The sequence below is a fragment of the Macadamia integrifolia genome, unplaced genomic scaffold (genome assembly GCF_013358625.1).
Source record: "Macadamia integrifolia cultivar HAES 741 unplaced genomic scaffold, SCU_Mint_v3 scaffold_227A, whole genome shotgun sequence".
Classification (NCBI taxonomy): Eukaryota; Viridiplantae; Streptophyta; class Magnoliopsida; order Proteales; family Proteaceae; genus Macadamia; species Macadamia integrifolia.
In genome coordinates, this window is record NW_024870650.1 from 276900 (window position 1) to 301425 (window position 24526).

The 24526-nt window shown below is 38.7% G+C and overlaps 3 protein-coding genes across 3 annotated transcripts; 1 reads left to right on the forward strand and 2 right to left on the reverse strand.

Moving 5' to 3' along the window:
* Positions 1–6190: 6190 nt before the first annotated feature.
* LOC122071441 (leucine-rich repeat receptor-like tyrosine-protein kinase PXC3) lies at positions 6191–10159 on the forward strand. The gene is made up of 2 exons (XM_042635798.1): positions 6191–9386; positions 9519–10159. The coding sequence occupies exons 1-2, from the start codon at positions 7046–7048 to the stop codon at positions 9842–9844; spliced, it is 2667 nt and encodes an 888-aa protein (XP_042491732.1). The 5' UTR covers positions 6191–7045; the 3' UTR covers positions 9845–10159.
* Positions 10160–12940: 2781 nt separating this feature from the next.
* Positions 12941–18019, reverse strand: LOC122071433 (probable disease resistance RPP8-like protein 4). Its single transcript, XM_042635788.1, has 3 exons — positions 17852–18019; positions 16555–16652; positions 12941–16299 (listed from the first exon to the last, which is right to left on the reverse strand). The coding sequence occupies exon 3, from the start codon at positions 16199–16201 to the stop codon at positions 13370–13372; it is 2832 nt and encodes a 943-aa protein (XP_042491722.1). The 5' UTR covers positions 16202–16299; positions 16555–16652; positions 17852–18019; the 3' UTR covers positions 12941–13369.
* Positions 18020–20025: 2006 nt separating this feature from the next.
* LOC122071434 (putative disease resistance protein At1g50180) lies at positions 20026–21972 on the reverse strand. The gene is made up of 2 exons (XM_042635789.1): positions 21347–21972; positions 20026–20221 (listed from the first exon to the last, which is right to left on the reverse strand). The coding sequence occupies exons 1-2, from the start codon at positions 21970–21972 to the stop codon at positions 20026–20028; spliced, it is 822 nt and encodes a 273-aa protein (XP_042491723.1).
* Between the last annotated feature and the right edge of the window lie 2554 nt (positions 21973–24526).

Genomic DNA, 24526 nt, shown 5'->3' on the forward strand with positions numbered 1-24526 from the left:
GTAGTGGATAGACTCCTGACCTTCGGAATAGACTACGTTCCTTGAATGTAGGGGTGGACGGAAACACATTTCTGGAATCCTTATTGTTGACGTCGGGCTGAGGTGACAGCTCGGCCAGATGAGGCCGAGGTGACAGCTCGGCCAGATGAGGCCGAGGTAACAGCACGACCCGATGGACGTCGATGAAACAACATGGCCTGTTGGAGGCCGAGGTGAAGCACGGCCTGTTGGATGCCGAGGCAATAGTACGACCTAATTGGTGCCGAGGTGGAGCACGGCATGATTGAGGCCGAGGTGGAGCACGACCTGATTGGTGCCGAGGTGGAGCACGGCATGATTGAGGCCGAGGTGGAGAACGGCCTGATGGAGGTCGACGTGGAGAACGACCTGATTGAGGCCGAGGTGGAGCACGGCATGATTGAGGTCGAGGTGGAGAACGGCCTGATGGAGGCCGAGGTGGAGAACGGCCTGATGGAGGCCGATGTGGAGCACGGCCTAATTGAGGCCGAAGTGGAGCACGGCATGATTGAGGCCGAGGTGGAGAACTGCCTGATGGAGGCCGACGTGGAGCACGACCTGATTGAGGCCGAGGTGGAGCATGGCCTGATTGGTGCTGAGGTGGAGCACGGCATGATTGAGGCCGAGGTGGAGAACGGCCTGATGGAGGTCGACGTGGAGCATGGCCTGATGGAGACCGAGGTGACAGTACGGCCTAATGGATGCCGAGGCAGTAGCACGGCATATTGGAGGCCGAGGTGGAGCACGGCCTGTTGGATACCGAGGCAATAGCATGGCATGATTGAGGTCGAGGTGGTGCACGGCCTGATTGTTGCCGAGGTGGAGCACGGCATGATTGAGGCCGAGGTGGAAGTACGGCCTAATAGACTCTAAGGCAGTAGCATGGCATGTTGGAGGCCGAGGCAGTAGCACGGCCTGATGGAGGCCGAGGTGGAGCACGGCCTGTTGGATGTCGAGGCAATAGCACGGCATGATTGAGGCCGAGGCGGAGCACGACCTGTTGGTGCCGAGGTGGGTACATGCTTTAGCCGTGCTGAGGAAAGTGACATATTTTGCCTCATCACATACCAACATGTGTACGAATAAAGCTACCTACCAAAAAGGTGTACGGAGGAAAAGACCCATCGACCGTCAAGATCCCAACCAACCTGTACAAACGATAAGGGATGGGATCCAATGTATGTAGATAGGGGTTGACCAACCACTATGGCTTTAACGTGTACGCAGGAACCCACCATATCAAAGTAACCCAAAATCAAGGAAAACAAGAATTGAGGAACACTATAAGAGGAAGGCTCGAACCAAGAAGAGAGGTTATGCAATATGGAATCCTCAAAGCTCATAGAATCTTCTTCCACCTGTTAATGACTTAAGCTTTGGAGGGCCTTTCCTGGAGATCAACTCCGGGCATAATCTTTTATCTGTAACTTGCAAAAAAAGCGCAAGGAGAAAACCGGAATCTAAAGTAACAGATCATTAGGGCCACTAGGGTGGCTCGTGGTGTTGCTTGTTTCTTTTGGTTGTGATTTATGACCATCCTAACGACCGTTTAGGGCAAAGCAACGTGACGCATTGCGGTGGTGCGAAGTCAAGGAGCTTTGTGTGATAGAAATAACCGAAAGCATTATACCTGTACCAGCACCGTGTCGTGGGCCTCGTGGCCTGTTCTTTACATCCTCCAAGCTATCCATCGAGTACTGGGTCTTGGGTCGTGGTATTGAATCACCCTCTTCTGCACGATACAGTGCTGGCTGTCATTGCCCTCCTTGGTCCCACCCTCAAGCCGACTGCCCCTACCTAGTGGCCCATGGGCCCTCGACAAGACCAGCAGGAAAAAAAGAAAAAAAGAAAAAAAAAAATCTATCCAACATATCAAATATGGGTTTCAGATTACAGTTTCAAGAATTGGGATAGGATCGTCTGGAACAGAATCTATTGAGGTGGATTTTGATTCAGGCTTGCTGGTTGATTCTTGTATGATATTTGTATGGAAAAACCGAAATATCAAGAATATATCAATTTTAGAGCCGATCCAGACCAATCTAGGCCAATTCTAATCCGATCCAGATTAGAGTCAGCCAAAGGATCTGGATTCTGATTCTTTGTTTTGAACTCCTGGTTCAAATTTGGGTTCTTGCAAATCAACCTACACTAGGTCCGTTGGCTACCTGAAATACAAATTATTCATCACTTTATTTTTTTCTTTTTCCTTTCTCCTTGTAATATTTTTTTGGTAAGTATAGGAAATCATCTGAGATATACTATCTATATAGCATCTAGAGGAGCGAGAAGGGGACCCAATATGCCTCGTTTCTGTGGGACAACCCATGATACAAGGCCCATCATACATGTCTGCTAAAACGATAGAGCCCGTCCCAATCAATTTCAGATTGGACAAAGAAAACCCATTTCCCTTTTCTTCCTTCTTTTCCTTGGGTTCCATCACCCATGACTCATGGGATGGCAATCAACTAAAGTGCCTTCCCCACATTATCACCCAAGCACATGCTATTGCTGGAGGTGAGTGTAGTCATCTCCAGAGAGAGAGAGAGAGAGAGAGAGAGAGAGAGAGAGAGAGATGGGTAGGTTAAGTTCTACTAAGACGAGGGAAGGTTGGAAGGTTGAAAGGATAGCTTTAATTTGGCTAATCATGATATCTTTACGCGTATGCAGCATGTTAGGACCACACCACGCTTAGGTACTATTAGTAAAGAGGACCCTCCACCATTATTATAACATGGTCGGCTCGTAGGTCTCAACTTTTTCTATGGAGTACTAATTCACATTAATTAATTTTTTATATGTTAGAAGCTAAGTTCAGTTCTTGACCGAATAACCTGAATTGAACATAATCGATTATAACATGGTTACATCTTGGATCTGAAATGAGTGTTTATAATTCAATTTGGTTCGAATTTGGATCTATATCAAGAACCGATGGTGCTAAATGAAACGAAACCAAATAACTAGATATAACATTTTTCTCTTTTAAAATATCAACACTTCACTAAACTTAAATAGAAACCTGTTGTAATGAATCATTTAAATTGTCTTATAAAAATTAGTTACAGTCTTAGTTTAAAACCCTCTTTTGTTGGGGAAGACCAACAACCTAGTGAATGCGCATTTATATTTCATATTCTGCATAGCAGCATGGCATAACAAAATTTAAAATTGGATATTGAAATCAAATAAAAACCGAATACAAAACCCAAATAGGAATTAGAATCGTACTAGAACCAGACAGGTTCGGTACAAGTACCGATTTTTAGAATTGAGACAGGACTTGGTTCGGTTCTAGTTCACGCTAACATTCGTTGGAACTAAAACCGAAACCGAACCGAATACTTGGTTCTGGACTGATTGATACCCTTAGTAGAAGTTCACATTTATTTCCAATGGATTTGCTATGTATTCTAGGAATACATTTTAGATCAAGACTTTCAAACCCTTAAGTTGTGTTTATTATGCAATATTGAAATAGATTCTAAGTCCTAACTGCATTTTAAACCAAACAAAAAATAAAGAAGAAATAAGTTCACTATATATTCTAGACCTATAATTTATTCTAAGAATACATATCAAATACAACCAAAATTATTCTGTAGATCCACATTTTTCTCTTTCCAGAGTCCAGACCAAGTTTATTACTTTGTTAGTATAGACAAAGTTATCCATGCAAAGCGGAACCGAACCCAACCAATTTCAATCCTATTCCAACTCATGAAAACATAATTGGCATTAGTTACAAGTCTTCCTATTAGGCTATTGTTTTATTAATTGAAATGTAGAACCAAAGAACACATCTTAGCTACCAATACTAAGAGAGTTGAAGGTAGAGGCCAAATTCAATTTATTGTCTTTAGTAGTGGTAGGGCTACTAGCTATTACATCCTAGTTTATTTTTTTGCTAGATGTTTCAGAGAAACTCAATCAAATATGGTTTACTTGGTACAACGTAAAATACTACTAATTAATTCAGTTAACCCTGCAACGTGGTGACAACTAAGAAACACTAATCCCCTCAATCATAGTGAAAGTGGCATTGCACGATTTTAATCCAAATGTTAAGCCAAAATTCTCTATTCCAGCACAAATCATGCCGCAATCTAGCTGGCCTAATACTGCTAATTAAAATTAATAGTTTAATTTTTATTATTTTTTATTTTTTATAAATTAAGGTTGTGACTTGTGAGTAGGGGGAAAGAAGTGGGAATTATATGGTCCCCCCAGCAAAAGGAGCCTAAGAATGGCTTTTGAAATGGGGGATGTGAATACTGTGAATTTGTGATCTCCCCATGTTTGCTTTTTATTACATTGTGGAGCCCAGACCTTCCAACATGTGTCCCTACATGTATTCATATGATGACACACCATTTATTGTTTTTTCCTACCAAAAAAAAAAAAAAAAAAAAATTCATTTTTGTTGTTGGTTTGCTTGGAGAAACCTATGTAAATAGACATGGGTTCTTGATTAATCTAACAAATAGCTCATATTTTAACTAGAGAATATCCAAAAGAAAAAGGAATAAAATATAATAAATGAGTTATTCTTGATTTTTTTTTTTTTAGAAACTTGGAAGTTATAACTTAATTAGTTATTATAAACAGTGAGATTGATTTTGATTTACAAAATCAAGTAGCTACTGTGTTGGGCATTGTGAAATCATTCTGTGAAATGACAGCATTTCAATCTTTTAGTGCAAAAACAAGGACATGGTCCAAGTATATGATGATCCTAGTCCTTTAGTTTTGGAAGCATTTTGTAGCTTAATGATATAGATCAGTCAATATCATCAGTTTAGAAAGTCTTAATCCTATATATCATTAAACTCCTAAATGGGTTTGTGACGTATTATATTTGTAATTTCCTTTTTAATGCTTTTGGAAAGGTTATGTTGCTCACGGGTGAAAGGTCCATAAAGTAACCTACATAATTTCAAAAAGTATAAAATGAGATCACCTAGTCCTACAGTCTTAAGATCAATGCATCTACTAGATAGGAATCATCACTGAACTCATTTGATTTTTCTTCTTTTTGACTTGGAAAGTAAATTTTGAGTATTTGAGAGAGAGAGAGAGAGAGAGAGAGAGAGAGAGAGGTGGGGACTTTATAACCTCTATCATCAATGAACCAAAAGAGCATTAAGGCTTGCAAACACTAACCCATATCCATGAACCATTCAAATGATGAACCAGGCCTTTTCTTAATATCCAGCCGAATGATCAGACCAGAATTTTGAAGTTCAAAGCAGACCCTTGTACTAGCTTAACCTTGGTTCAATTGGTCTGGTCCATTCATTTTGGCTTGAATGGAGAATTAATATCAAGAGTTTGGTTTGGTGGGCCTGGTGGCACTCATAGAGTATTATCCATAAACCCTAAAAAAATTAAAAGTAAACCTTGAATGCCTCCACTTGCTTCAGCTGAAATGGGCCAATGCACTTGAATGATATATTTGGTGCAATAGCATTGCAGAGAATCATAATTCATAACCAAGAAGGAACAAGTCAGTATTCTAAAAAGTAAACAAGGACAAAAGTGTTGTTTTCAAGGAGAAACAAAAAAATGAAAAAGGCTGGTCTGCCAGAGAACAAATGTTTTGTTACAGTCATAGTTTTAGGGTTAAATCTAAAGGAACATGATCTATTTCTTTCCATTCCAGAGATTGTCTTTTACATGTCCTTCTGCCCATATTGCATATAAGAACTCTACAAAATCCTTTTGATCACCAAAAAAGAATTTGAATGCTTAAAGATTCCCTGATCAGGTCTACTAAGATGTGTCTAATGGACCCCCCAAAATCAACTGTGATCTATAGTTCTCTTTTCTTTTTTTCCACCAAAGAAACTGTTCATTGATCAAGAAGTGAACATTAGAGGGTACCTGAACATTACTGTCATCTTGTCTAACAAAGAATAATCTTTAGAACAGAATCCTAGGTTTTATAGGAGAAGGTTTTGAATATACTGCAGGCTCCATGGTAATATCATATTCCCTTCAGTTTGATTACAGAAGATGACTTTATATGGCTTTCATATTAGCATAATCCTAAATCCAACGGCTTTCATTCTGTATTCTATGGTATTAAGATGTAATTCCATACATAAATAATGCTCAAAACCTGAAAGAATGAAGAATGATGTAGATTCATAGAAGATACTCCTCGATTAAGGCTTTTTTACCTGTTTTTAGTCTTTTGACTGAATGACCATTGCAGCTCCATTGACTCATCACTGTTCTTTTCTCGTGAGTCGTGAGCAAGTTTTTAATTCAATTTCCCCAATTCCTCTTTACAGAACCAGCTCTCTCTCTCTCTCTCTCTCTCTCTCTCTCTCTCTTTTATAACGAAGTTAAAGAAAGGTTTGATTAACATCTGGGTATCAGGAACAGTACTACTCTTTCCTCTTTCTTCTTTCTTCTTTCTCTGCTCTTCTAATTCGTCTGCAGAAAGGTTTGGTTATGCAATTTGGATGCTACGTGAAGAATGGAGCTTTCGTGAATAAACCATGTTTGTTCTAAAGCAGTTCTTTCCTGGGCTTGTGTTTGATTGAGCTTTTGAGGTCTTAAGCTACTTGGGAGCTTTAATCGAGGTGAGGAAGACATTCCACATTAGGAGCTGTCTTGTTATTTGGGCCCTTTTGTTAATTGTTGCTCGTTTTCATCCAAGGAGAGAATTGAACAAACTCCCTTGTGCCTGAATTATGAAAATTTTGAATTGGGCTTCTGATAGAAGGTGTGGATGTTGAACGTCAAGGACAAGGTCGTCTTCTAATGTTTAAGAACGAATCTGGATGGTTCTCTGCACAAGTTCTAGGTCTGCAGACAATGGGTTCTCATCATAATCGCTGATTTATTGATCAAAAAGCGAAACGAGGAGGTTTGGAGGATTAAGTTTAAGGCTTTCTTCATATAAAGCCTGGGGCACAGTCCCTGCAACATTTAAGTCCTCTTTCTCTAATGCACTCCCTCTGTTTAATTTGATAGAGAAGAACTGTCCCAACCAAAGGAGAGGAGAACCCCTGTAATGGCTTTCCTCTGCTGGTTATCTCTTTATCTGGTAGGCTTTCTGTACAGAACCCATTTGGCTGCTGCTCAACAAGATGATCGATCGACAATGTTGGCTCTCAAGAATGAGCTTCAAGTGCCTGGTTGGGGTTCCAATGTTTCTGATTACTGCTCTTGGAAGGGCATACAATGCAGCTCCAACCTGTTAATGGTAGAAAAGCTTGACCTTTCTCACCAAGAGCTCCGAGGTAATGTAACTTTAGCCTCTGAGCTCAAAGCATTAAAGTGGCTTGACCTTTCTTTCAATAACTTTCAAGGGCCTATCCCTCCAGCTTTGGGGAATCTATCACAGCTAGAGTTTCTTGATTTATCTTGGAATAAGTTCCAGAGCTCCATTCCTCCAGAGTTGGGTCAAATTAAAAACCTCAAGTCTTTAAACCTCTCTTATAATTTGCTTACCGGAAGAATACCTGATGAACTTCAGAGTCTAGAAAGTTTACAGAATTTTCTAATTTCTGTGAATGGATTGATTGGGTCTATTCCTTATTGGGTGGGAAATTTATCGAATCTGAGAGTGTTCTCTGCCTATGAGAATGTATTAGTTGGTCAAATTCCTGATAATTTAGGCTCTGCTTCTGACCTTCAGCAGTTGAACCTTCACTCAAACCAACTTGAAGGACCTATACCAAAGAGCATTTTTGCTTCAGGAAAGCTGGAGGTTTTGATTGTTACCATGAACAAGTTGACTGGGAATCTTTCTGAATCGGTCGGGAACTGTAAAGGCCTATCAAATATCCGTATTGGACACAACATGCTTACAGGAAGCATTCCTAAAACCATTGGCAATATCAGTAGCCTTGCATACTTTGAAGCAGATAAAAACAACCTGTATGGCGAGATTGTAGCAGAGTTCTCGCGATGTTCTAACCTCACCCTTCTGAATCTAGCATCTAATGGGTTTACTGGAATAATTCCTCCAGAGCTTGGAGAGCTTATGAACCTTCAGGAATTGATTGTTTTTGGCAACAGTCTCTTTGGAGAAATTCCAAAATCCATTATTAGGTGTAGGAACCTTAACAAACTTGATCTAAGCAACAACAGATTCAATGGCACCATACCTGAAGACCTCTGCAATGCACCTAGATTGCAATTCGTGCTCCTGAGTCAGAATTCAATAAGCGGTGAGATACCTCATGCTATTGGAAATTGTGCAAAACTGCTTCTGTTGCAAATGGGCAGTAACAATCTGACTGGCACTATCCCTCCTGAGATCGGTTGGATCATGAATTTGCAGATAGGGCTCAATCTGAGCTTCAATCATCTTCATGGACCATTACCCTCTGAACTAGGGAAACTTGACAAGTTGGTTTCATTGGATGTCTCTAACAATCAACTTTCTGGGAGCATCCCATCTGCACTCAAAGGCATGATGAGCTTGATAGAGGTGAATTTTTCCAATAATCTGTTCAGTGATCAAATACCCATGTTTGGGCCATTCCAGAAGAGCCCCAAATCAAGCTTTGTAGGAAATCAAGGACTCTGTGGTGAACCACTGACCTCTTCCTGTGAAAGTTCTTTAGGTCCTGACAATGGGGGTTACCATCACAAAGTTTCATACAAGACCATATTGACTGTTATTGGTTCTGGTTTGGCAGTTTTCATATCAGTAACAGTCGTCGTTATTTTGTTTATGATGAGGGAGAAGCAAGAGAAAGCAGCCAAGGATGCAGAAATTGCAGAAGATGGAGCTACTAATCCACCAGTGATAACAGCAGGAAATGTCTTTGTTGAGAATCTCAGGCAGGAAATAGATTTTGATGCTGTTGTAAAAGCAACGTTGAAACAGTCCAATAAGCTTACAATTGGGACTTTCAGCATGGTTTACAAGGCCGTTATGCCTTCTGGTATGATTCTATCAGTGAAGAGACTAAACTCCATGGATAGAACAGTAGTTCATCACCAAAGCAAGATGATTAGAGAACTCGAAAGGCTGGGGAAACTCTACCATGATAATTTGATGAGGCCCATTGGTTTTATAATCTATGAAGATGTTGTTCTCTTGCTACATGATTATTTACCAAATGGAACGTTGGCTCAGTTTCTTCACGACTCCTCTGGGAAGATTGAATATGAACCAGATTGGCCTAAAAGGCTCTCCATTGCCATCGGAGTAGCAGAAGGGTTAGCTTTCCTTCATCATGTGGCTACTATCCATCTTGATATCTCCTCTAGTAACATACTTTTAGATGCCAATTCAAAGCCTTTGGTTGGGGAGATTGAGATATCAAAGCTCCTGGATCCATCAAGGGGCACTGCAAGTATCAGCGCAGTGGCCGGTTCATTTGGCTACATTCCTCCAGGTACCCAAATAGTGCAATACTCTCACAGTAATCTGTCACTCTCTGACTTATGAAATTCTTTTGACAATTCCATCATTTTCTGATTTATTATTCTTGACTAATGTTGTATACTTCCTGCATATTCTTAATCAGAATATGCATATACAATGCAAGTCACTGCACCAGGAAACGTTTATAGCTATGGGGTTGTGCTACTTGAGATCCTTACAACCCGATTACCAGTTGACGAGGCCTTTGGTGAAGGGGTTGATCTGGTGAAATGGGTTCATGGAGCTCCTGCAAGAGGTGAGACCCCAGAGCAGATACTTGATGCAAGGCTTAGCACAGTCTCCTTTGCATGGAGGAGGGAAATGCTTGCAGTTCTGAAGGTCGCCTTGCTCTGCACTGACAGCACACCAGCTAAACGGCCCAAAATGAAGAAGGTGGTGGAGATGTTGCAAGAAATAAAGCGAAGCTGATGGCATTTAATATTTAAGATTTCCACCTTTCTTACTCCATTGTATCAAGACTCATAATTGTGATTTGTCTGAAGATGGAGCTTTAATCATGTCAATCAATTCACCATGGTTAGATGCCATCATCTGTAACAAACAGAGGATCTGAAGGTGGAGGGGAGACAATTTTTTTTATGAAGATAATCAAAGAATATGTCCTGGATTTGGTTAGTCTTTCAGATTACCCACCTGCTTGTACTATATCAAAGGAGTCCTATTGAGATGCAAACTTGTAATCTTATCAAATTGGAAATATAAATTGGTGGTGGTTTCATGTTAGGGAGTCCTCAATAAGAAAGGATTACCTTGAGTTCCTTTTGATATTATTAGGACTAAATTTCATCATTAAAGTAGTGGTTTCTAGATGTGTATTTTGGCAGAAAGGCAAGTCAGCTATCAGTTGTTCTCTCTTTTAGTGATGTTATCATGGCTTATCACGACTTCAACTGAACCAAGCAGAGGATCTCTTCAATATATCTTGTAAGTGCTAATTGAACTTTGTTTTCATATTTATTATACGTTTTCAAAGCATCAGGATACTCCAAATATCCGGTACCTTAGGTGTGTGAATTAAGAATTGCTGTCCTGTGTGCTTGTCTTTGTTTCCTTAGCTAGGTGAATGGTACCTCTCAGCCCATTCAGTTAATAGAACTATAATGTTATTATCTAAATGGGAGAATGTAAAAGGATTTCCCCTGAGAAAAGTTGAGATTCAGCTTTGTAAAATGATGGTGATCTACTGATATTCCTTATCAAGAAACAAAAGCAATTGGTTGCAATGATTAGAGACATACTTATTGTTGTTGTTGTTGTTGATTAGAGACATGCTTGATCAAACTCACCCCCAAAGTTTGTTATTGAACCTGCTGACTGGTTAGATTTTGTGGGTACATTTCAAACTTGGATGGTTTTTTCTTCCATAAAAAAACTAAGCATATGTGTCAAAGGGGATCAATAATTGCACCAAGGTCGAGGTCATGCCAGCAAAAAAAAAAAAGTACTTCCAGTAGTAGTGATGGAAGAACAGTAGTTCTGTGTTGGACAGAGTAGGAGCAAGATATGATGATCGTAGGGTAGGCAGCTATTAGCTTTATAGAAGTTAGTATATATAGATAAATAGAAATAGTGGACATGGGTGAGTCAATGTTATAGGAGATCTTGTACCCATCTTTGGTAAATTTTCAGCTGAATACAAGCATTGGTTATATTCAATTGGGGTATTAAAGGATCACCATTTATTTCACTGGAAGCAACAAATACTAGTCAACAATATTGTTAGGACTCAATACTTTGCAAATAGATTCAGAACCACAACATAAAACATCCCAATAAGGCACTCACATTCATGAAATCCAAATTCCCTTACTTCATTAAACATTCACCATTTGATAATACTATGACCTTATATTTTAGAAAGACCTGGAAATATAGGATCCTGACATGACCCAAGTTGAGAAATTAACTTGTTTATTTCTGGCTTATAATCTGGAGTCATTCCCTAAGGCCATATGGATTCATCTTCATCTTGAAGTAGATTAGCTACTTGTTTTGCATCTATCTGTAAAGGAGTTTGGTCTCTTCAAAGCAATACATCAGTATTCTTGCAAAACATAATCTTTTGTTGTAGTATTTTACAATATCATCTCATCTGTTCTCCCCATTTTTTTTTTGGTATACTCTGTTCTACTTGGTGTATTATGCTCATGAGAACATGTCATTCAACCTCACACAGAAATTTGAAAGTGTCAACCTGGTATTCCATTAAGATATGCCCATATAAATTGAGTGGGCAATCAGTCCGGTTCATAATTGGTTTTGGTCCTATCGGGTCAGGAGTCAGGACCGGAACTGACCTGTTTATCTAATCAACTCCAAACTTGAGAACCAGAACCAATAGTTAATAGGTGGGATGGTTCCGTTTTCTAGTTGGTCTTAGGCACTATCAGTCATCAGAGCGTCCAAAATTCCAGAATTATAACAATAAGCATTCAAATAACCAAAAACAATCAAGAAAAACAAAAAAAGTAATAGAGGGGTTGGATATGACACCATGATCCGATGGATCGACTCATGACTTGGATAAGTATATAATGTACTTTCGTCTTGTTGAAGTAAGCATTATAATTTGGGGGAGGAGAGTTTTCGAGCTAGGGTTTTTGAGCGAGTTTTCTTGCCAATGTTTGGGTATTCTTGAGCGGTCTCCACTGTAACCTCTTTTCTACATAGTGAAATATTTCCTTTAAAAAAAAAAAAATCATATATTATATTATAAATTGAAGACGTAAATTTTCAAAATTTTGTTTTGCCATCTCCTAACCGTCATCGTGAATTTTCAAAATTCTATTTTACCATTTATTTGGAATCCTTTAAGTCAATTGTGAGTAGGAGATCTTACGGTTTATCTATTAACAAAATTTAAGCTCCGTCCGATTTATCATTACTATTTCACAATGGAGGATCTAAGCACGTGCGCCCTAATCGTATGGGGTATGGGCCATAGCATAAAGGCCATGAGAAACAATCGAGCTTTGTGTTGTAGTCATGTATGTTCCAATATTTAATGTTGACCAAAGTCGGTGAACTTTGAAGAGTCACCAGTTGCCTCTAGTTGCCATGTGGCAAAAAATAGTGACAGTATATAATTTATAAAGTATCATATAAATTATTTCACTCGAAGCAACAGTAAATACTAGTAACAATATAGTTCGGATTCGAGGCCTAGGAAATAGATTCAGAACCACAACATAAGGAGGTGTTTGGTTTGGTAAATCTTTGGGATGACATCCTTTAGAATAATAATTCTTAATTTTTTGAGTTGTTTGGTTCCATTAGAATGACCCTCATAAGTGAGCATCCTACTTCCCATGAATGACCATATTACAAAGGATGTATTCCAAATCTGAGTTTACGTCAACACTTAAACTCAGATTTGAGCAACCTTTTTACCACCTAGCATAAAAGGAGAAAGCGGAAAGACGTTCTCTACAGAAGCCAATATCTCAACCCGCGAGAAACATGTACTAACCTTAAGGCAACCAAACGATTTTTCAGAAAGAAACATAATTCAGAAGAATGTCTATCAAAAGATTGACATTCATATCCGATACATACACCATTTGATTTACCGAATCAAACACCCCCTAAAACATCCAAATAAGACACATACATTCATGAAATCAAAATTCCCTAATTACTTTAGTAAACATACACCATTTGGTAATACTGACAAGACCCAACTTGAGAAACTAACTTGTTTATTTCTGGGATTATAATCTGGAGTCATTCCCATGTCCATATGTATCTTCATGTTGAAGCAGATCACCCACTTCTTTTGCATCTGTAAAGGGTTTGATCTCTTCAAAGCAATGAAATCACTGTCTGCACATGAAAGCAATTCAAACTTGATATCTAACGAGAGAGAGAGAGAGAGAGAGAGAGAGAGAGTGCAGATGCAAAGTTGGCTGGATCTACGCGATTTTCCTTTAATCTTCATGAGGGATTATCTCCCTTGTAGACATCAACCCATTGGCGTCCATATTGAGGAAACTGTTGCAATATCTCTTCTGGAATTTCTTCTTCCCTTGTTCTGATGGAAGGTACATGTTTGATCTTCTCCCAATCTTTTCCACCTTCTTTAACCCTCTCAAGAAACTGTTTTGGCATAACCAATGTAAGTTCCTGTAGTGTTGTGATGTGACTCAGCCCATTGGGGATGGATTTTAACCCATAAAGCTCATTAATTTCTAATTTCCTCAGATTAAGCATTGCTTCTTCCTCCACTACCCAATCCATTAGGCTGTGAAAATCATGGAGAGTCAAATCCTCAAGTTTAGGAAACCCTCCTGCAGAGCATTTCATTACTACTCCATCGTATGGTTGCTTATCCAATGTGAGTTCCCTTAATTTGGGCAGCTTCTCCAGTATCGGTATCATGTCTTCTTGTAGACGTGTGCTAGCCAATCGCAACCTTGTGAGACTCGGTGGGAAGTTGTGGGAGTCAGGTAACTTCCCTACGTGTCCGCAAATGTAGAGATCATAGAGATACTTATTGTTCGAAAATGAAGGGAAAGCTATTTCGCCCTCCCCTAATTCTATCAAGAATAGAACCTCAAGGCGCTCCAATTTTACAAGGGCTTGGGACAATTTCTCTTTGAATTTCTCCATGTGTCCTTCTTTTCCATCTATTCTCAAGTTCCTTAGATCAATCAACTTTTCAAGGCCATCCTCGATCCAATCGCCTGTTCGAAGCCATAGTGTTTGGAGATGACTTATATCTCCAAGGTGTCTGGGAGGAGGAGAAGGACGACAAATCCGAATAGCCCTCTTAGTAATGGAATCATCAGATCTCCACTTCGGGATTCTACTCAAGCATAGAAGATGCCTTAATTTGTCCAACTTTAATATTTCAATGGGTAAATCATCGTCAATCCTAGTACCAAACAAATTGAGAGTCTGCAAGTTGTACAAGTTGCCAACCCAAGGTGGAAGAGTTTTCAAGCGGGTTCCACGTAGGCTCAAGTACTTGAGGAGAAAGAGCTTTCCTATTTCCTTGGGTAAGTTTTTAATACCTGGGGCATCTTCTAGATCCAATACATTAAGTAGTTTGAACTGTCCATAAAGAGAAGGGGGCATTTCAGTGTAGCAAAGCAATGACTTTGAAGAACTACTCGAGGAGGAATGGTGGGAAGCCTCGGTCATATAATCTTCACTACCCTTATCACGGAGGGCTACACGACGATAACGATTCAAGGACATCTGAGGAGTGGAGATGTTAAGAAATTTACCTTCTTTGGCTTCTGATATTGCCAAGTTCAAGAGGAGATCATGAATAATAAACGATTCAGGTACCCCGTTCGATTTCCACTTGGCAACTTGGATCAAGTTCCTCTGCATCAACTCCTCAAGGCACTCTCCAGCCACATCTTCCATTGTTAAACTCCCTCTTCGTTCTAGAAATCCCTCAGCGACCCATAGCCGGATCAATCTGTCACTCTCAATCTCAGTATCTTCTGGGAAAACTCCAAAATAAAGAAAACAAGACTTCAAGTGAGGAGGTAATTCGGTATAACTCAAACGTAATACTTCTTGACAGTCTTTCGAGTCTAGATGCCAGTTCACACTGTCAAGCACTTTCTTCCATTCAGCAGCAGTAGCCAGCCTTTTTTCCGATAAAAGGCGTCCCAATACTACAATAGCTAGTGGTAATCCATTACATTTCTTGACGATATCCATCGCCAGATCTTTCATCTCCTTGTTGAGACGGTTGAGACGTGATTCTGCATCTGCCTCATTTGGCAATTGGAAGAACACCTTTGAGAAAAGTTTTAAACTCTTCTTTTCATCAAAAAGTTTAAGATTGTATGGAGGAGCAATTGGGTCGGCATGCCGAGCTACACCTTCATCACGAGTTGTCAGTAATACTCTGCATTGTTGATGGTTGCTTGGAGCTGGGAGGTTGCCTTTTAGTGTATCCCAAGCTTCTTTCGTCCATACATCGTCCAATAGGAATAGATAATTCTTCTTCTCTTTGAGAAAAGTAGACAGCCTATCCACCAAAAATTCAACATCCTTTGATGCCAATGCCTCTTTCTCTTCTTCTCTGAGCACCATAACTTGTTTTATGATGTTGTACAGAACATCTTTCATTCTGTATTCTTTTGATATACGGACACAAGCTTGACAAACAAAGTGTTTTTTCACATCATCTCTGTTGTAGACTTTTTGAGCCAAGGTGGTTTTTCCTAATCCACCCATGCCTGTAATTGAGACAACACCAAACTGTCCAAGGGGCTCCTTCATCAGCAACTTCGCTACTTCCTCTACTTCTCTTTGTAACCCCACGACATCCATAGGCCGAAAGTTTTGGGCACTTGAAGAAGCTTCAAGTTGATGTGTCTGAGTAGATGTTTGAGTCTCCTCTAGTGGCTTAATATCATAATTCGTTCTATCATCTTTTAGCTTCTTGATCTTTCCATTGATGTCTTGGATCTTCACTCTTAGCTGGTGAGCCTTAATAACAAGTTTTGGAAACTTGGTGATCTTTCGAACCACACCGCCTTGCCATCTCTGCATCACTTCATATACAAAGACGTCGATGGCATCTTCTACCTCGAAGGCCAACTCTCTGAGTTGTCTCACCCACTCCTTCGCCCGCTCGCTTTTGTGGTGTATTGCATCAGCATCCTTCAAAGAGGCAGTCATTAGGTTGAGTTCATTGTGGAGTGATTCCACTTCTGGCTTCACTTGTGAAAGATAATTGGCTTCATCATTTAGTAGGGAGCCTAATTTCATTATCAGAGGAATGATCGCACTTGCAGACATATCTTTTCTTTTCTACTTGGCTGGAGAAAAATAAGAGCTTAGAAGCCCGGGAAGGTACTCTTTTTGTTTTTTTATCTCTTCCTCAGTGTTTATCATTCCTGCAGAACATAATGCATGTTAGAAAAAACACCAAGAAACACAAAGAAAATGAAACAAATTAAAGCAAAGATGACATAGAGATTTAATGTGATTCACACATTAATATGATGTGCTACATCCACTGGTGAAGCTGAAGAAAAGATGCAATGGATCTCTCAAGAACACCCCAAAAGGTCCAGCAAAAACTCTCACCCAGAAACCCCAGAAACCGTAACTCGAAAATCCTAAAATCACTTTGTTTTTCTATTACTTACACAACAAGACAATAAAACATATAAATACTCCTCAAAGTCGGGTCGATCCATCATGTTACAATGGATCAGGTTGAACCGTACCACAGGGGGCTTTGCACCTGCATCCCATTCGGGTCAAGACAAAAAAAAGTCAAAGCAAGGCAATCTTCAAAGCAACTACAAAATTTTGAGACACACAACACATAATCTGATGATGTAGTAGTTAACACTATCTCATATGTTCTACTTATATTATACTCATGAGAACATGTTATTCAGCAATGAAGGGTGTAAATTTAGAACCGAAACTGAAATTGGATTGAATTGAATCGAACCAAATTGAAGAAGAATTGATTCGATTTTGGTTTTATTACAAGGAATCTTTTCTTGGTTTGATTTGATTTTGGTTTTTAAAACAAAGAATATTTTCTTGGTTCAATTTGATTTCGGTTTCAAATTTACTCTAAATTGTAGTAATAATTTAAAGTTATTGTTTGTGAGGCGCTACCAAAAGCATTCTTAAAGCCATTGGTGCACAAAGAAAAGTTCTATGTGGAACAATCCTATTTACAACTTGTTCAGTTATGGTGAAGGAAATAACCAATTGAATTTTCAAATATGAAGGTACTAAGCATCATTAAGTCACAAGCAAATTTGGGACATTTTTTAAATATTCATCCTTATGATCAATCCAAGTGGTTAATTGTACACTGTTAAAGAATACGAAAGCGAACAAAAGTCAAAACTGAATTGAACCGAATTGATTTGGTTTTAATTTGAAAACTTATTGTTATGCTTGGTTCAATTTTAGTTTATGTATTATATATCTTGAATTAAACCAAATAATCAAAACCGAATCAATTGACATTCTTATCAGCATCAACTTAAACTCAAAGCTGCCAACCTAGCATTCCACTAAGATGTCCATGTAAATTGAGTTATCCCATTATGAGTACCAATGGATTAACAATGAAATTACGTGTTAGGTCAGGGCTAAGAAGGGCCAACCATGAATTTAAAGAGTTGTGGAATCCATCAGTCCACGGTGTGTCAAACTCGTCCAAGCTATTGAATGAGTGAGAGATAAATGGTTGGCATTAGAGAGGATCTTTTTTCCAAAAATTATTATCCATGAACATACAAATACCCAAAAACAATCAAGAAAAAAAAAAGCATCCTCTCAACTACATCAATAAACATATCACAAATTTCCGAAACAAATTGGAGGCAGGGCTAATCAATTATCAATCCTAGCTAGTCTTAACAGAATTAGGAAAATAATACCGAAACAAAGTAATAGGAAGAGAAAGATCCATACCTTACAGTGATTGAGAAATCCCTAAACACAGAGCTTCACAAAACCTAAACAACTAACGACTCAGAGCGTTTCCTCAGAAGAAGAAAAATGGAAAACTACAAACTCAAACCGTTATGGGTTTGAGTCACAATCAACTGAACGTGACTTCCCATGGCTGGACCATACATTTCAAATCTTCATTCAACTACACCCTCTATTTAAAGCATAAAGAAGCCATATTTTTCTACCCAGTTGTTAATGGTTTTTAAAGAAAAAGTACTCTATGGATCGGATGAGGACACAAGAAAGGAATTTTTTCAAAGAAAGCATAAAAAAAGGACAAATTTTTTTCCACTTGTGTGTGTGATTACTGATTATCAGCAAGGAATTTCTCAATCATTTCCTTCTTTAACGTGAAACACACTTACACTTATACCTTGTCATCAATAATGTATGGAGGCGTCTGCTAAGGAGACCGGAATACTGCGCTGAAGATTTTTAATAATGTGAGAGCTCTCTGTCTTTTGTTAAAGTCGCTTTTTTCTTGTCTGCTATTTTATCCTATTGAGCGCCTTTGGCTAGCTTAGTAGGTATTAGTAGCGCTAATGGCCATTTATTCTTATATATTTATTCATAATTATTTATATACGAGAGGGTTGAATCTCCACAATCTCCTCCCTTGAGCGTCGACTCTTTAAACCAAGTTACCACCTTTAGGTTTTCATAAATCATACATCACTCAGCCTTACGTAATGGTGATTATATTATCTCCACCATCCACTTAGTGGACCTGTGGGTCTTTGTGCCAATAAAGCACACTCGCTACTTTTGGTGATGATAGTTAAATATTATCATCAGTAGGTCTAGGTGGGGAAGAGGGCAACTAATTTTCAATTATTCCAATATGGTGCTAGACCACTTCGAGGAATTTAAGGGTGTAGAGATGTGATAATCAAAGTGCTATACTGCAGTTTGAGATTTTCCGCTGATGCAATAGAGGCTGAGGCCATCTAAGACAAGTTGCTTTTGGCCAAAAGTTTAAGCCGCCTTCACGTTTTTGTTTTTTCGTTATTGCTTAGCTGTTGTTGATGCTCTCCATAGGAAAGTAGTTTGTTCCTTCAGATTGGGCTGCGATGGTGATTGTATAAGACATTTTTTCTTTGATTCGTTTTGTTTTTAGGTTAGTGTATTTTATCAGATTATTTCCTCTGTACTCTAATTGGGAGATGCATCTTCTGGCTACTAGAGCCTCAATTTTGGGCTTTTCCTGTGTTTGGCTGTTACATCCACCTCTTTTCCTTGTAAATTATTATGGAGAACAGTTCTATGTTTGGGAGTGGGGGTACCTGCACCAGTGCCAGAGCCAGTGGTAGTGTACGCAACAGTATCAATAGGGTGAATATTTTGGCCTTTCATGGAAGGTGGGATGGTCATTTTGCCCCCTCTGTGTCTTGACGCAGCCGCACACTCCTGGACATAGTCATTTTTCCCCATTATTATTGTTTGCTAACGAATAAATCTATGAAAAAAAAAAAAACCTTGTTAGTCTGGCATAGCAAACTCCCAAACACAGACGGGCACAAAATAACCTGGCTGCCCCCTCCTATATGGGCTAAAGATGCTCTCGCTTGTGCTCTCATTGATTATATTGAAAGAATTTTTGCTCCAAATTTATAACAAAACCCTATACAAGTAATTTACAGAAATACCCATATAGTCCAAAATAAATTTTCTCAAGTATTGCCGCCTACGACTTCTTAATGGTCCTTCGAAATCAGCACACAAATGCAAACGAAGGAATACAAGACATTATACCCAACACGCTTCTCTCTCTCTCTCTCTCTCTACACACACACGCACACACACATATCAGTCATGAGTGTGAATTATTTGAAATTCTGCTTAATTAAGAGAGCAAGGCTCATTCTCATGTTGCTTCAAAGTAGAATTTGGCCAGCAAATTAACACCAATAAACTACAGTGGTTCAACCGGTTGGTCTCAATCGATCTTGGTCGGGGTCATTGATTCCCATCAATTTGATATCTCACACCGTTACCATTCGTTTAGGTTATTGGGCCTCATATCTTTGGACATACTCAAGACGGAATTAGGGTTAGGATAAGTCAAGGCGGATACCATATCTGTGAATCGTATGGACAAAAGATAAAATAGAGCTTCATAAAATGCTATCAGCTTAAGGTTCAAGCATTTCCTCGTGAGAAGAAAAAATGGCAAACCACAAATTGAAATCATTTCGGGTTTGAATCATAATCAATTGCGACTTCTCGCATAAAGCCACCATCATCTTCTTCTTCTTCTTCTCAGGTGTTATTACTTTGTAAAGGAAAAGCTCTGTGGAACATGACTCCTTATGGTATTTGTAAAGATATCTGGCAGAAAAGAGAATTTTTAAGGAAATTACAAGAAAATAGTTTAGACCCTGATCCTTTGAATGGTTGGTAGCACTCAAATATGCATCCTAGGCCATCGGACACGCACTGACGCACTTGAGAGGATCTGATTCCAACAATTTTTCTGGTCATGACGAACATAGTTCCCATTAGTTACCACTGAATTATAACTGATTTTCTTCTATCCTTCTAATAACACCATCATTCCTTGAAGTTAATATTAAGGGAAAAAGAATGGTCCTTAATCGTGGGATCGCAGATGGGCATAAAGATAGGATGGATTTTTTGAATTTCACCAGAGTGAGGGCATAATATTATCGCTCTATGTGTCTGAGCATATGGACCACGCGATCAGGGATGGTTCTTTTGACCTAATATTAAATATAATTTTATAAATATTTAAATTAAAAAAAATGAAAATCTAGAATAATATGGGTCCCATTGCTTCTACTTTTGTACTTTAACTCCCCACCCCCACCAAAAAAAAAAATTATAATGCTGGCACTCTTAAAGTCTAAAATGATTATAATCACATGAATTAAAAATATTAAAAAGCATAAATAAAGTAGATTTTTCCCACTAATTTTTTTTTTTTGTAGAAATTTTTTCCCACTTGATGTGCGTCAGTACTGATTAACCAATGATGCATGTCAGACTAAAAAATTCTCAATTATTTCCTTTTTGACGGTGAAACAAATTTACTCAATTATTTCCTTCCGGTGTGTGCTCTTGATCCCTACTCTACCACGATGATGGATGAGACCTAGTTAGAGACTGATGCCAATGAAGTCAACTGTTCTCTTTCCTCCTGGGATCCTATCTCTCCCCCTTCCCTCTGGAAACTGAGTGAAAATTTTAATAACGTGGGTTTCTGTCTTTTGTTGTCACTTTCAGGACGGAACCCACATTAGTGGACCTGTAGGTCTGTGCCAAGAAGGCACACATTTACTTTTCCGTTGATCATAGGCTTCTAGAAAAAAAAAAAAAAAAAGGACGAGGAAGAGATTCGTAAAATTATTAATAGTCCCAGCCCAAGTGAGGAGAAAGGCAAAATTTACCATATAATTTTTTGATATGGTAACATAGGCTTGACAATCAAAGTGCCTTTTCACATCATCTCTATTGAAGACTTTTCTAGCAAGGGTAGATTTTCCTAATCCACCCATGCCGGTAATTGAGACAACACCGAAAGGTTTAAGGGGCTCTTTTTCCATCAGCAAGTTCGCAAGCTCTTCTGCTTCGGTATCAAAGCCGACGATACCGATAGGCTCAGGTTGATGTGCTTGAGTAGATACTAAAGGGGGTGGCTTAATATCAAACAACCCTAAAGCCTTGATATCAAAACTTGTTCTTTCATCGAAAAGCCTTTTGAGCTTTCCTTTGATATCTTCAATGTTTACTCTTAGCTGATGAGAATCAATAAGAAGTTTTAGGAACTTGATGATTTTCTGAACAATGTTATCCGGCTGATTCTGTGCTGCCACTTTGTATACAAACATGTCGATGGCATCTTCTGCCTGGAACGCCAACTCTCTGAGTTGTTTTACCCACTCTTTAGCCCGCTCGCTTTTGTACAGTATTGCATCTGCATCCTTCAAAGAAGCTTTCATCATGTGGAGTTGTGTGTAGAGTGACTCCACTTCTGGCTTCAACTGTGAGAGATACTTTGCTTCATCGGTTGATAGAGCACCTAGTTTCTGTGCTAGAGGAAGGACCGCAGTCTCTGCCATCCCCCCCCCCGCCCCCCTCTCTCTCTCTCCCTCTCTTGTATATAAAAGCTTTGTTGCACTTTACAGCTTAGACGTCCATGCAATGATCTTCTGATATCTCTCACTTTTTTCAGAACTTAATCTTTTGTTGTACTTGTAGCCTTGTAGGTCTGGGACTCCACCTCCACCTTGCTTTTGTCATATGCCACTGAAAAGACAAGAAGAAACATAAAAGATTAAAAACAATGAACAGTGAATCACACGCTAGGAATCAAAAGGAAAAGCTCAATGGTATATATTATATATGTAAAACAAAAGAATTTATTCTCTAGTTTAGCTTAGAGGTGGCACAATTGGCTGGAAGAGCCCACCCCTAAGGGAGAAGGTGTGTGTAGGAGTAAATGATCATTACATGTGAACGAACAACTTTGTATTTAGGAGTAGATGACCATTTGCCCTAGCGCTAGTATGAAAAGTACAAGTTAGTAGAATAGAATTAAAATATAGAAAATAAAAAAATAGAACAAAAGAAATTATTCCCCTCCTTATCTTTTTCTATTCCATATTTGTCACTTAGGAAAAACGAACTTATTATAATTTTTTAATTAATAATGCGAATGTTTGAATTGAAAGAAGTGAAACCTTTTTCCAATTGAGTGTGTCTAAATTACGCTTACATAAATGTATTTAGAACTTGAGGCCTATTTTTTTTATTGTCCCTCGTCTTATTCCCAAAGTATTTTTAAGTCAAGGTTATAAAAATTTTTCAAAATTAGTGACTTCTTTGTCATTATCATGGATATTTTTTTTAATACATATGTGAAATGATAGTATTTATCATCGTTGGAAAAAAAAAAATTGTTATTATATTAAAAGGACAAAAAACTAAGCTTAAGAATTATCTGACACCTTGAAGTGTATCAATAAGAAAATCCCTTCTTTAATTTAATTATCCCTTCCTAAAATTACAATTATTGAAATGCTATCAACTATATGATTATTCTAAAACTTGGATCAAAAAATTGTCAAAAGAAGAGAAAAAGATTAAAAATCTGTCAAACAAAGATGATAAAATTATCATCGTAAAATTAACATAAAGTAGAGGTCAACACTTGCTAAAAGGAAAATGAAAAAACTGCTACAAATGAGTAACATGCATAAAGAAGTGAAATAAAAATTTATCCATAAAATAATACATTAATTTAACAATAGGGGAAGACTAGGAAGGTGGACCTTGTGGTCATAGGTTTCGGTCAATCGTAGTTAGGTGATCGTCATTATATCTTGCACCATGAATGCTTGATTGCTAATCCTTCCATGCATTAATCTGACACTCTTAATAGATAGTGAAACTTGTCTCGGGCTATAGTTTACAGTTGGTTTAGATTCGGCCTCCTAGTGCGGGCTAGCTTTGACACCACTAAATAAACACATAAGAAATTTTCGAAATAGATGAAAAACAGGTCTAATCAATCATAAATACCACATTCCCACCTAATCTAACAAAATCATGAAAATAATAAAGAAGCAAATAAACTGAGATGGAAGAAAAAGACCTATATTCCTTGCACTGATTGAGACATCCATAAACCAACATAGCTTCACAAAATCCTGTAAGCTAATGACTCAAACGTCTCCTTGCCACAAGATAAATGGCAAACTACTAACCGAACCTTTTGGGTTTAAGTCAAATATACTACTCACAAGTGACCTAAGAGATTGAGACCGACTTCAACTTTAGGGTAAAGGAGAACTTGGTGCTTTAGAAGGAGATCAGATTCTCTCTCAGACCATGACCTCCTGCAACAATTCCACACTCAGTGGTGGCCCCCACATTCCTTGAATGGTGTAAAATTGTTGCAGAAGGTCATGGTTTAGTAAAGGATGCTCGTATCATTTATCGAATCAGCTCCAAACTTGAGAACTGGAACCAATTGTTAACAAGTTGGGATAGTTTCGATTCGTAATTGATCTATTGCAATATCCAAAATTGTTACCCATAAGCATTCAAATAACAAGAAACAATAAAAAAAAAAAAAAAAAAAACCCTCTCACCTATAAATCAATAAACACAAAAGAAATTTCCGAAATAAACTGGAGGCAAGCCTAATCAATCATCAGGAAAATAATACCGAAAGAGAATAACTAAGAAGAGCTTAAAAGAGCTATACCTTGCAGTGATGAAATCCCTAGACGCAGAGCTTCACAAAACCTTTTCAGCTAACCATTCAGAAGTTTCCTCGTCCGGAAAAAAAAAAATGGAAAACTACAAACTCAGATCGTTATGGGTTTTTGAGTCACAATCAATTGTGATTTGTTACACTTCTCGTGGCTGGATAGGACTAGGGGTGTCAATTCCTAAACCGAACCAGTAAAACCGGCCGGACCGAACCGATAACAACCCAGACCGAACCGAACCGAAGCCTTATTGGTTCGGTTCGGTTTCAAGTATTGTACCCCCAAAACCAAACCGAACCGCACCGAAAACCGGATGAACCCGAAACCAAACCGAAACCGGCTCAAAACCCGGACCGAAACCGAAACCAAACCGGTAAGAAACCGAAACACTCCAAAA